At 41.7% G+C, this 13,431-nt stretch overlaps 4 protein-coding genes across 4 annotated transcripts; 1 reads left to right on the top strand and 3 right to left on the bottom strand.

Moving 5' to 3' along the window:
• Positions 1-45: 45 nt before the first annotated feature.
• On the bottom strand, positions 46-920 carry LOC110416529 (uncharacterized). The gene has a single exon (XM_021428535.2). The coding sequence runs from the start codon at positions 874-876 to the stop codon at positions 46-48; it is 831 nt and encodes a 276-aa protein (XP_021284210.1). The 5' UTR covers positions 877-920.
• Positions 921-1,691: 771 nt separating this feature from the next.
• LDL1 (LSD1-like 1) lies at positions 1,692-4,396 on the bottom strand. The gene has a single exon (XM_021428501.2). The coding sequence runs from the start codon at positions 4,358-4,360 to the stop codon at positions 2,003-2,005; it is 2,358 nt and encodes a 785-aa protein (XP_021284176.1). The 5' UTR covers positions 4,361-4,396; the 3' UTR covers positions 1,692-2,002.
• A 442-nt stretch (positions 4,397-4,838) lies between these two features.
• VAR1 (FtsH extracellular protease family) lies at positions 4,839-8,375 on the top strand. The gene is made up of 5 exons (XM_021428503.1): positions 4,839-6,393; positions 6,952-7,198; positions 7,281-7,464; positions 7,731-7,902; positions 8,003-8,375. The coding sequence occupies exons 1-5, from the start codon at positions 5,110-5,112 to the stop codon at positions 8,222-8,224; spliced, it is 2,109 nt and encodes a 702-aa protein (XP_021284178.1). The 5' UTR covers positions 4,839-5,109; the 3' UTR covers positions 8,225-8,375.
• Positions 8,376-8,883: 508 nt separating this feature from the next.
• LOC110416503 (serine/threonine-protein kinase BSK1-like) lies at positions 8,884-13,376 on the bottom strand. The gene is made up of 9 exons (XM_021428504.2): positions 12,649-13,376; positions 12,398-12,533; positions 11,989-12,122; positions 11,796-11,901; positions 11,135-11,220; positions 10,474-10,662; positions 10,147-10,311; positions 9,931-10,044; positions 8,884-9,401 (listed from the first exon to the last, which is right to left on the bottom strand). The coding sequence occupies exons 1-9, from the start codon at positions 13,015-13,017 to the stop codon at positions 9,123-9,125; spliced, it is 1,578 nt and encodes a 525-aa protein (XP_021284179.1). The 5' UTR covers positions 13,018-13,376; the 3' UTR covers positions 8,884-9,122.
• Between the last annotated feature and the right edge of the window lie 55 nt (positions 13,377-13,431).

Genomic DNA, 13,431 nt, shown 5'->3' with positions numbered 1-13,431 from the left:
AATTGAGAACCAAAGTTGTATGACAGTACAAAATTGTCTTGGACATTAGCGGTTCAGAATGTTGAGAAGGGAAACTCTGGTTTTCAGTAATCGTCTAAAGACACACTCCAACTCCTCCTCTGTTTCCTTAATGGTAGATTGGAATGCCTCCAGTCCCTTCAATACTTTTTGCACTTGTACGAGTTTGATGTCTTTACCAGACTTCATGAGACCCAACTCAGCGTCTACTTTCTGAGCTTCGTTTGCTTCCACTTCTCCACTTGATGCACGTTTTGAATGCAGTAAAGCAGTAAGCTTTGATCTTGGCTTCGGAAGAGAAAGAAAAGACAGCAGGGAATCAAACACTGCAAGACTAATCTCCTCAGCTTCTTTCAGCATGCTAAACACAGCCACCATTTCAGAATCTTTGTCCAAGACAGTTGATTTACACTTCCGATCCATTCCCTTCAAGCTTTTAAAACACTGACAGATCATCTTATTCAATTCATTCCTGGTGACCATAAAAGCTCTGACTTCATTTGCCAAGCCAGATTCTCCACTACTTCTTCTCCTGAGGGATGATTCCACTACCTGCACGCTCTCTCTCATCCGAGAGAAAACATCTATAGTGGTACCACACACGTCCAACAGTCTAAAAGATCCTTCCAACACGTCCTCTAGCTGTTCATGGCAAAGAGCTTGTTGGGTAAGTGGCAAATGAACCAAATCATCAACACGCTCGTACAATTCTTTCAGACCTCCCAATCCGCAGCTGATCGATGAGGATGTGTCTTGTGATGCCTTCAATCTGGATAACTGCTCCTCAACACTTGCAACTAGAGGATGGATGCTGGAGGGCAAACTGCTTGAACGAACATGTCCAATTGAGGCAGCCATTTTTTTTTTCCTTTAGCAAAGGGAGCTTTTACAATGTTGAATTACAATACCTCTTCGCAGAATTGCTGAAAACAACCCAATTTGATCTTATTATATATAGAGGAGAAAGAGACAGCGATTCATCTCTATCCTTCCAACCTTGCATTCGCTGTCATGTCGTGAGTTACAGCTCTGGAACCTCCTCGATTGTAGGATTATGCAATTTTGGATAATACTGACATACACAAGCAAACTGCTCCATGGCTGTAAGACAGGAGGTGGCCGTTGGAATTATGCAATTTTGGATACGGATCCAATGAATCGTGTGAAATACATCAAACTTCACGCTATGATGAAGTATCCTCCTGCTTTAATATTCACGAACCTTGGGGCGCTATGGTTTTAACTTAAATAACGTGGGTTGCTAAAGAAATTGCCTAATATTTGCACGAGTGACCTGCCAATTATGTCTTCCAGACAAAGTGAACCAGGACAAATTCTTATCGTTCTTATGCTTCACGTTCGAATCGATCATGTAGCTAATATATATATAACTCTCTAGTTGTTACGTCCCTAGGTACAACTGTACAAATGGAATCTTGACGGCACCAAGCTTTAAGAGTTTTAAGCATTGATTATTACAAAGAATTCAAGTAAACTGGGGTTTTTTATTCCCAAGTGAAACCAGGCGAAGAGGCGTTTGTTTAATTTGATTTGTAATGCACGTTTATTCTCAAAAACGCAAAAAAGGAGTTGTAATTCCCAAAGCCAATACTGACAACAAACAAAAATGTAAAAAGAAATTCAATAAATTGTAATTCAACAACAACAATAACTGCACAATGATGTGGAAGGATTGACAAAATCAGGATAAGCAAGAACTGGAAATCCAGCATTTCCTCGAAAGGAATTTTAACAATGAATTACAAGTATTGGGTAACTGAATGAATCGTGTTCTATATCGAAATTCACTAATCTGGACTCCTTTGAATGTGGGAATACTTACCGTTAGTTATTAGTTATTACCAATACAAACGATTGGAATCAATCCAGTGTTAGATGGAAAGAAAGTCAAACGTGAGACATGCTAACGAGTCAGCAGCATCTTTCTCATGCTTGCAAAGCTGGTGAGGCAAACAACGAAGCATTAGCCTAGGTCCCCTACGTTGTGGTTAAATTTCGCTGCTTTGATGCGTGAGATAAGAGCCTCCCCCATATTCGATAATCCTTTCCTACCAACCAACTTCACCCCAAAGGTGCGATGTAACAAATTCATCCTGTTCCCATCTCCATTCAGTTCACTTAACTGAATGGTCTGCTTCCTTGTTATCAAGCCATAAAGACACAAGAAACTCGAGTCCAATTTATCCCCGTGGAATTTGACCCTTATTAATGCATGAGATCCAAGATCATTTGAATTGGGATCAAAAATGGCTGAGAAGCTCCCAAATGTCAAGTCAGGGTTCTCAAATAATTTATTCAAACCATCACATTCCTCGTTATCATTATTAACTTTGTCAGTCAGAGCCAATGACCTCCTCCTGGCCACTCTAAGTATGTTAGCAGCCTCTCTCATGCCACTTAGAAAAGCTCCATGCATTGTGGCAGGATACTGCTTATTAGTTGCCTCACCTGCAAAGAAAACTCTGCCATCTCCAACACTCTCAGCAAGAATATCATAATCATCCCCCGATGAACCAATAGCAACATAGGAGTAGGATCCATATGTGAAGCAATCTTTCCCCCACCGGGTACAAACAGCCTGAACAGGATCTGGAATAACAATCCCTTTCGGATGAAAAATCCCCCGCAATATGTTTAATACCCTTTTCACAGACTCAACAGGAGACATCATTTCAAACTTAATTGCTGCATCCCCTGCAACAAGAGCAACAAGAAGTGGTCCTCCTGACACAGAGGAATAGCTATAAAACAAAAAGAACTCGCCTCTCATACTAGAGTCTTCTGTCAGATGGCCAAAAGTATCAATCTCTCCACCCCAAAAGTTGTATGGAAACAACATTGCAACCTTATTCAGCAGCCCATATCCTAGTCTCTGAATAGCATCCTTCTTTCTTTGTGGAAGCTCAGGAACAAATTCTATCGATCCCTTCTTAAGAACTCCTAATGGAACTGTGCAAAGAGCCATATCCCCACGAAACTCCTGTCCACCTGCATAAACCCTAACCCCATCAATACCATACCTGATACTCTGCACAGTCCTCCCATAAAAAATAGGAAGGTCCCCAGCAAGTGCTCGAACAAACCTCTCATTGCCACCAGGTATAAAACAATGATCACCACCCATCTCATATGGGTCATCTTGATCCCAATATGCCATGGACAAATTAGACATCAAGGAAGCATTAGCATATTCTAAATTTGCAAGATGCCAATTCAACAGCATCCTCTCCTGTGAATCCTCAGCTACCTTGTAAACACTCCTAAAGGCTTCTAGCGCAGTCCCTAATGGAACATCAACTGATTTAACTTCCTCAATCATAGCATGCCTAAGCTTACAAACTCTATCCAACAACTTATTAAAAGAAACCTCTATCCTAGAATCAACATCAGCATCTACTGCCTTTCCATCTGGCAAATACAAAGGGCAAATATCTCGCACCTTATGAAGAGGTAATCCCATTTGCCTCGCAAGAACCCCAAGTGGATTCCCATTTATTCCGGTGAGGACGCTCCCACCAAGATCCGCTGCAGCCACCACGCCATCACCCTTCATCTTCCTTGTCTTCACGCGCCCCCCAGGGCGCGACCTACCTTCCAAGACGACAACTTTAAACCCCATCGAAACTAACTGCCTCGCCGCAACCAGACCCGCAAAACCCGCACCCACAATCACTACATTGGCTCTTTCCACGCCATCCAACGACTTCAATTTCGCTTCTTTAATAGCCGGGGCTAAACCAAAGTTAATGTAACCGTGTTCAAGAAGAAAATTGTACGCTGAGTCAACTAGGTTCTTGTGTTCGGCTCGGATTGATTCGAGCGCGTGATCACGCGTCAACCAGACAGAAACATTGGATCTCCAGCGAGCGAGAATGTGGTTTCTTACGACGATGTAGTTACCTTGCTCTTGGCCCCCGATTCTTGACACCACATTAGCTTCGATTTCCTCTTCAGTGAGAGAATCAACAGGGAAACCCACGGAGATTGCGATTAAAGCTTCGGTGTCCATTTCTTTAGCGAGGCCTGATATTCTAGGGCGACGGTTCTTCGAGAACGAAGGGTTGCCATTGAGTTCAGTGAAGAAACGCTTTCTGCGGCGTCGTCTACGAACGGGAGGGCCAGGCTCGGCGGGGTTTGAATTAGTGTTCTGCGGTTGCTCGTCGGGGACGGGGTCGGAGGATTCATCTTGGGAATCCGAAATAGGGGGATCGAGCGAGGCGTTAGGGTTCTCTTGGTCTTCCGGATTGGTATTCTCCGGTGAGGAGAAGTCGTCGGAAACAACATCGTTAGGGTTCTCGGAGGTGTCCTGGTGAGGCTCCATTTTCTGGTTTTATTTTATGGTTTATCACGAGACTGTGATTTGGGCAATGAAAAGAAAACAATCCCGCCGCCGCAAAGATCGTTTTAATTTTACCTCAACCGTGAGTCCAAATCGTGTTATTGGGCCATGGCCCAATTTTCAGCATACTTTGAGAGTCCACCCAGTAGATTTTGATTTGTTCGTTTTTAGAAGTGAACCATTGCTCAGAGTTAACACAGATTGGGCCGTTGGCCAGCCTGAAATGATACTTAATTAATTCGACGGATTTTAACTGAATAAATCAATCGAAAATGAATTACTGGACTACAATTTTCAAGACTTTTCACTTTATTTTCTGGCTCTTTGTTTAGCACGAAGTCTGAATAGAATCTTGGGATTTTGATTTTCTAAAAGAGAGAAAAAAAAACAGGTTTCTTTTGGCATATTGACTAACAAGAAAGAAGATATTTAAACCGAGTGGCAGATGTGATGAACACGTAGACGCAACCCCAGCAACATCAAACTCCACGGCGTTGCTTTATCCAACTCTAGCACCCTCCCAAAATCAAAGTCCAAATCGAAACCTCAAAATCAAGCCCAAACCTCCCCGCATTACACATTTCCTGATTTCAGTTTCACATGCCAACGCCTCAATGTATGATTTATTTATTTCCTGTCCATTCTTTGAAGGGATAAACCAACAACAAAGGGGAGCCTGACCAAACCTTGCTTCAGAACAGTAGTAACAGAAACCGGTACTCTCACCTCTCATGCCGCCAATGGCTAACTCCTTGCTCTCATCAAACTTCTTTGGAACCCAGCTCTTGCTTTCTCCTCCAACCCCTAAAACGACGAGGAAGTTCCAAATAACTCAATCTATCCTCAACAAGAAACCCAACTCACAACGAAGCTTAAAAACACTCCAATCTCATGCCACTCTAGCTGCCTTACTCTTCTCTTCAGTAACCCCACAAGCACTAGCCGTTGATAACGCCCCGCCAACACCCCCGCCCGTAATCGAAGCGCAGCCAACCAAGCCAAGCCCATCGAACCAGTCACCTTTCGCTCAAAATCTCCTCTTAACTGCCCCCAAGCCTCAATCTCAATCGTCTGATCTCCCAGAAGGCAGCCAATGGAGGTACAGCGAGTTCTTGAACGCGGTCAAGAAAGGGAAAGTGGAGAGAGTCAGGTTCAGCAAAGACGGTTCTGCCCTGCAACTCACCGCCGTTGATGGCCGTCGAGCCACCGTAATTGTCCCCAATGATCCTGACCTTATAGACATTTTAGCAATGAATGGCGTCGATATTTCCGTAGCCGAGGGTGATTCTGGTAACGGACTTTTCAATTTTATTGGGAATCTGATTTTCCCTTTCCTTGCTTTTGCCGGATTGTTCTTCCTCTTCCGTCGGGCTCAAGGTGGGCCAGGTGGCCCCGGTGGGCTTGGCGGACCCATGGATTTTGGACGATCCAAATCCAAGTTCCAGGAAGTGCCAGAGACCGGAGTTACCTTTGCTGACGTAGCTGGAGCTGACCAGGCAAAATTGGAACTCCAAGAAGTTGTTGATTTCTTGAAGAACCCAGACAAGTACACAGCTTTAGGAGCTAAGATCCCAAAAGGTTGTTTATTGGTGGGACCTCCTGGCACTGGAAAGACGCTGTTGGCTAGAGCAGTAGCAGGAGAAGCCGGGGTGCCGTTTTTCTCATGCGCAGCTTCAGAGTTTGTGGAGCTGTTCGTTGGAGTAGGTGCGTCCAGAGTAAGGGATTTATTCGAGAAGGCAAAATCGAAGGCGCCATGCATTGTATTCATAGATGAGATTGATGCTGTTGGGAGACAGAGAGGAGCTGGTCTTGGAGGAGGAAATGATGAGAGAGAGCAGACAATCAATCAGTTGTTGACTGAGATGGATGGATTTTCAGGGAATTCCGGTGTCATCGTTTTGGCAGCAACGAACAGGCCGGATGTGCTTGATGCAGCTTTATTGAGACCCGGTAGGTTTGACCGACAGGTTACAGTTGATAGGCCTGATGTTGCTGGAAGAGTGAAGATTCTTCAGGTTAGCCATTTATCAACTCATTGCCCACCTGATTTTTCATTGTAGATGGCATGTTAATTTGTTGATACAAAAAACTGATATGGTTGAAGAATTGAAGGAGGAGTAAAATAAATGTGTTCCGTTGGAAAAGAAACATCACAGTGATGTTCGCAGTTCCCTTTCAATTACAACTGGAACATTCTCCATGAATTGCTCATCATTTAAAAGCATTATTGTCATGCATTTTTCAGTTTTTCAGTAGCTTGAACGTTCATCTTCAACCCTTTGGTTGGCCCTTTGTTGTGTTCTTAACTCTCCTAGTGCCTTCTTTTGTAGCAGGGTTACTCTTTCCTAGTAAACTTCAGTATTGTGATGCAAGGAAACTAACTACTCCAACCTTGAAAACGTACTAGATTTTTTTTTCAGGATATATATTGCTCTATTAGCAGCATCTTGTTCAGACTTGATTCTCACAAAATCTATCACAACATAATGTCGCAGTCGTGAACTTCATTGTTGAGTTGCTCACTTTGACCCTTTCTTTGACTCTTTGTCTATCCATGCTCCTTTATATTGTAGGTGCACTCTAGAGGAAAGGCACTCGCAAAGGATGTTGACTTTGAGAAGATTGCAAGGAGAACCCCAGGTTTCACTGGAGCTGATTTGCAGAACCTAATGAATGAAGCAGCCATTCTTGCGGCCAGGCGTGACCTCAAGGAAATAAGCAAAGATGAGATATCTGATGCTCTGGAGAGGATCATTGCTGGACCAGAGAAGAAAAACGCTGTTGTCTCTGATGAGAAGAAGAAATTGGTTGCTTATCATGGTATGCATTTGTTCCCTGGTTTTTGCTTTGTCTATGATTTGATCCTGGGTATTTGACTTACTGTATGCACTCCAATTTGCAGAGGCTGGCCATGCTTTAGTTGGTGCACTTATGCCTGAATATGATCCTGTAGCCAAGATTTCTATTATTCCTCGTGGTCAAGCTGGTGGCCTTACCTTCTTTGCTCCAAGTGAAGAGAGGCTCGAATCTGGACTGTACAGCCGAAGCTACCTAGAGAACCAGATGGCTGTTGCACTTGGTGGAAGGTTAGTTACTCAGTCTTGATCAATTGGGGTGAGGAGCGTGCCCAACCTTAATTGTAGGGCATTGGATGAGATAGGAAGATCAGATAAGATTCATGTGTATAACTAAATTCTTTTGTAAAAGAAATCCAACATTTTAGTTTAAAAAATTCAGATGCCTGTCACCAGTGCTAGGACTGCAGGAACAGTATCCGGTGGTTGCCTGCCTCTTGCTAGTCTATCCTACTCATAATCTTATTCAAGGAGCTTCCTTCTCATTACTTGTGCAGGGTAGCTGAAGAAATCATTTTTGGTGATGAAAATGTGACAACGGGAGCATCAAATGACTTTATGCAAGTCTCACGAGTGGCAAGGCAGATGGTTGAAAGATTTGGATTCAGCAAAAAGATTGGACAAGTTGCCATCGGTGGACCTGGTGGAAATCCTTTCCTAGGTCAACAGGTGATGTTCGTCAATTTAGTAATTACTTGCATGATCTCATATCATTCACTAGCCTCCGATCTCGCTCTTTTACATAATCTGACTCGTAATTCGATTCCAGATGTCTTCTCAAAAAGACTACTCCATGGCAACTGCTGATGTGGTGGATTCTGAGGTGAGGGAACTAGTGGAGGCTGCATATACAAGGGCAAAGCAGATAATCACAACCCACGTTGACATTCTCCACAAGCTTGCTCAACTACTGATTGAGAAAGAAACTGTTGATGGGGAAGAGTTCATGAGCCTCTTCATTGATGGAAAAACTGAGCTATATGTTTCTTAGATTGTACAGTCCTCGTACTAGTATCAAATGTTCAAATGATAAGTATACTTTCATTTGGAGAAAATATCATACTTTTTCTTTGTGTAATTAAAGAAAACTGATAAGGCTGCAGGACTGAGTCAATAGTTGGTGCCAGTGGCATATTTTATTATCGAATTGAATTTGATGATGTGGCGGTGAAAATTGGAACAATGCACAATGGCATTTTTCCTGTTGCTAAATTTATGATGTGACAACAAGGAATGGAAGAGAATGACAGAAATCCTCGTATTAACAAAAAATGACCCAGATGTGACAACAAGAAATGGAAGAGAACGACACAAATCCTAGTATTAACAAAAATGACCCTTGAATCAGGATGGAAGATTTGCTACAGGATGTTCTGTTTCTAAACTTGTCCTCCTCGATACTACTAAAGCTTATTCTGCTTTTCTTCTGTCTGGGCAATAACGTTATTTCGGTACTTCCTTTTCACGCTTTGTTAAGGCTATTTTTCATAGTCCAAAAAACCGTGTCTGTAGGCACAATTAGATCAGAGACGTTACTGAGGTTTAATTAGCGCCTTTGTTTTCTTGGTTTTGGTGCTTTCTTGGCCACATTTCTATGAAAGATTAAGGGAGCGGAGGCGGGGTTGGGGGTGAAAGAGAAGAAGACTATCATAAGCAAAATCAATTATTTCATTCAAATCAAAGAAGAAAAAAGAGAAAAAAAAAAAAAAGACACAGGTGGTGGCACTGCCATTTACCGTCGGTGCAAAACAAGTGCCTTCCTCACTCGATAGCACAATGCCATATTTGGATGGCAACTACAATTCCCAATTTCCCCATTATACATGAATCTCGCATGTTTGGATACAACAACAGCCACAACAATGCATCTAGCCCCTAACAAAAGAATATTACAGAGCCACAACTTGATCTTCTCGAGATGCTTTCCCACCCCGTTGCTTTTTTTCTTCTAGTGCAGCAGCTTCATTCAACATGTCAGCTGCATCCTTGTGCATGTCTAGCTTGGCAAGGGCAACAGCCTGCATGTAAAATGCTGTCGACCAGTCAGGGTAGATGCATTGTGCTTGCATTGCATCTCGGAGGGCGGCATCTGGTTGATCACAGAGAAGATGACAAAGACTTCTTCGTGCATACACAGTTGGAGAAACCATGGTTCCAACATCTATGAACTGCGAAGAAAAATGGGTCACATGAACCAACCATCAATGCATAAAAATGCTATCTTTTCTTTTTCCTGAATATCAGCATACAAAATGCCATCCATCTTGCTTATCTATCTTAACCTCTTTGTTCGAATCCAGCAAGAAGCATTGCACCAATTGCTTCCCCAGGACCATGTTAGACAATATCAAAAGGAAAACTAGCATATGCAAGTACTTGAGCCACCAAAAAGTGCTTCAAATGCATGAAGCATAAGACGCAATAAGGATCTCAAATTTCCAATTTGCTTACTTTATTTCATTGTTTGGCTCAAACTCAAAGCTTAGACTTTCCCACCCTCATTTTCCTATTGAGCCAGAAATCCCCAGGGTCTAAATGACAAGTACCAGAGGCACCATGAAGGCTTTTTTTTTTTTTTTTGAAAAGAAGCACCATGAAGTTAATTAATTGGGTCAACAGGCCCTAGGCCTTTTTGGACCACACAATTGCCGTGCGTGAATGTTATCTCTTCATCCCAGTAAGAAATTAACTGTATACCTGAGAATAACACTCTATTGCAGTTTTAAAATCTTTGTCACGAAATGCTACATCTCCACGCTTTCTTGCCTCCAACATATCTCTCATTTGTTGAGTCCACTCTTGAAAGGATAGCTGAACCCAGTCCATTTCAAAAAGGATTTAGCACCACATAACAAGCAAAACATATATATATATATAGGCATCTGCAAATCTATATATCTATAAATCAATTACCTCATTTGTTCCTTCATCATCTTTGTAATGTGTCATTACCAAAATTTGATGAATAGCTGTGAGATCCATCCGTGAGCAGGCATCACCCATGGGAGACAGAGGGTGCTGAGGAGTAGGAGGCCCCTCCTCATGCTTGGGAATTGCCAACATCACATAAGACGGAACCTGCAAATGAAGACTCAAGATCCTTAGGAGTCTTATAAAATACAAATTCTCTCTAACATAACAACATAACTGCAGACACAAATAAGATTTCCTTGAATGCACATCCAAGACGGAAAAAATAAGGAAATTTCAAGGGACAGAGGAGTATGAAAGATGGCTCACATCAGGTTTATTTTGCAATGGCGCAAGTGTAGTAACAAGATCTTTGGTGTTTGGCCGCTCCCTCGGTTCATATTGCAAACATCGTGAGGCGAGATCAAAGACCACTGTTGCCTCTTCAGTTGAAAAGTTTCCCTCTAGATGCGAATCCATTAAGAGAAGAATGTTTTTGCCCCGTATCATATCAAGCGCCTGCATACATTTAAAACATGAATAAAGAAAGTATTTTAAAAAAATACTCCAAAAGTTGCAACTTTGTAAATATCAATAAGCAGAAGGTATCAGTAAGGGCATTAAAATCCACGTGGCCACAAAGATGATAATTTTATCCCTTATTCTTCATGAAAAATCTTCATATATAAATCACGTAGAAAAGTCATCATATCCAAGAATTGAAGGCTGTATTATATCAATATAAAGCCAAATGCATGCGGTTATGATCTGACCATCCGTGAGAAAGCACAAATCCTTGTTACCCCAATATCCAACACTTCCAAAGCAAGAAACCCGTTTTAAATGACTATGCATTGTTTCCCCGTTAGTTACCCTGATCTAGGTTTAACCACCAAGATTACATGCAGCTAAAATAGTGGAATCACTTTACTGTGTATGTCAATTATAGCTTTCCGAGCAAAGAAAGTGCAATAAAAGGATAATTACTTACGTGACTTGGAGGAATATGCTTTCCACTGAGAAGATCCAAAAGGACAGTTCCGAAGCTGAATATAACACTTTCAGGAGTAACCCTTCCTAGAAACACACACAGTAATAAGTTAATCAGATCAGAATCAATCATTCAAGCCAGTAACATTTCTTAGACAGATAATCCATGGAGAAAATTATCTGTCCTAGAAACTTCAAAGCTTTAAATAATCAAAATTTTCATGATATACTTAGTTCAGTTTATCTTTCACAAATTATGGTGTTGCCATGGTGGGAATCCACAGAAGCTTAATGTAAGATGAATAGATGGTAGTAATTCTCACACAATCTAAAGAGCACGTTAAAATATGTTTCATTCATTCATATGCAAAATAGACATGTCATCATACTTAAATTGACAGAGATCACTCACTCACTAGAGGTGTTTGCCAAAAGTCTGTTTCTGCAGTTTGTCCTAAAATTCTGTTAAGGCTCCTTGCCTCTATCTTAGCAGATAACATGAATGATGATACATATTTAAACCTTTCAAAACAACTGATCAAAAGACTAAGTTTTAGATTTACACATACAAACTAAGGGTTACATACAATGCAAAGGAAGATTACGTTTCTAATGAGAGCAGAGAAAGAAGTTAAATAACAAGAACAGTTAAAAGCAGTTACCATTTCTTAGATACTCAGGAGGTGTATATGCAAGATTGGTACTATAACTTTTCCCATCCCTACTGTTCTTCATCAAGCCAAAACATGAAAGTCGAGGATCACCATTCTGCCAAAACCAATAAAAAATTACCAATTCACTCTATAGAAGATCATAACAAATCCAAACACCTGAAAATGAGACTTGTTGCTCCACCTCATCAAAGAGAACCCTATATGCATTCAAATCATGATACAACGGACGACCTTCACTACTACAATAATCTAATGCTTCAGCTATATATAAAGCAACTCTCAACCGCATGGCCCACTCGATAGTCTGGTTCTCCCCTGTCAAGCAAGGAAAGAACTGAAATTTAACTTCAAGCCAAAAAAAATTATTGGACAATATGGCAAATCATTATGATGTCATTTGCATTACAAGAAAATGAAAATTAAGAAGATATCACGCAGGATCTAACTGGTTGAGAATTAATTAGGTGGAAACAAATTTAATGAAACACATCACTAAGCAGATCAGACAAAGTAATAACTGCGCTCAAACTGAATTAAATTTATTTATTTTCTGTTCAAAAAAAGAAATGATAGCTAAAATTGAAACATACAGTGAAATAAATGCTTTGCAAGGGTATCGTTGGGCATGTACTCGGCAACAAGCAATCTCTCGTCGCCATCGCAGCAATACCCAATCAAATTCGCCACTCTCTTATGTCTCAGCTTTCCAACACCCCAGGCTTCCTCCTTCAAGGAAAGGGGAAAAGAGAAACAATCGAATATCAGCAGAATTGAAACCCTAGAAATGGAGATAACTCTGATTTTTTTGAAAAAAAAAAAAGAGGAGGAAAAGAAAACATACGGCGAATTGTTTTGGATCGGGCCAGGCTAATTTGGTAAATTTCTTGATGGCGATCCAACGGCGATTGTTGTCGTTTTGGAGGCGACCTTTGTAGACCACATTGGGGGCCTTTTCGCCGCTTTCCGATACGATGAAATCGGAGCTGAAGTTGTTGGTGGCAGCCTTAAGCTCGGCGAGAGAGAACTCCGAGAAATCCGGTACGCCCCCTGCCCCACCGCCAACGGAATCCGTTCCGTTGGACGGTTGGGGAGGGCCGTTATTGGCCTGAGCGCGACGGTTGTTGTTGCTGCTGCTGTTGTGGTGGTGGCTGTAATTGGTTTTGCGGTGTGAGCCGCGTACTTTCAGAAAGGACGATTCGCAGCAGCCCATAACTCAGAGGTGAGTTGACTCAGACGACTAATAAATAACCATGGAGATTCCTTCCCCTTTTTTTTTTTAATTTTATACTTTCTTTTTTTATTAATCGAAGAGTATGCTTTTGGTTTCGGGAGTTTTCTTACGGGGCAAAGAGGGGGAAGCGCTCGTGTGGTTGAGAAACAGAGTGTGAAAGAGAGAGAGATCTAAAGAGTGAGAAGCTGCGCCAGCTTTCTCTTTCTTCTCATTGCCCTTCTTTTCTTTTCTTTTCTTTCTTTCCCTCTCTGTCTCTCTCTCTCTCTCTCTCTCCGTCGTCTCTTTCTGCCCTCTCTGCACTGACAAAACCTCTGTCCCTCTCTACGTGTTTTTTGTTTTTTAAGTTACTACTATCGAATTGTCCTTTTTACGTGCTTGAAGGGTGTTTTTGTC

The sequence above is a fragment of the Theobroma umbraticum genome, unplaced genomic scaffold (genome assembly GCF_002168275.2).
Source record: "Theobroma umbraticum cultivar Fairchild unplaced genomic scaffold, ASM216827v3 scaffold_51.0, whole genome shotgun sequence".
Classification (NCBI taxonomy): domain Eukaryota; kingdom Viridiplantae; phylum Streptophyta; class Magnoliopsida; order Malvales; family Malvaceae; genus Theobroma; species Theobroma umbraticum.
The sequence above is the reverse complement of the archived record's forward strand: the minus strand, read 5'-3'. Positions and strand labels throughout refer to the sequence as shown.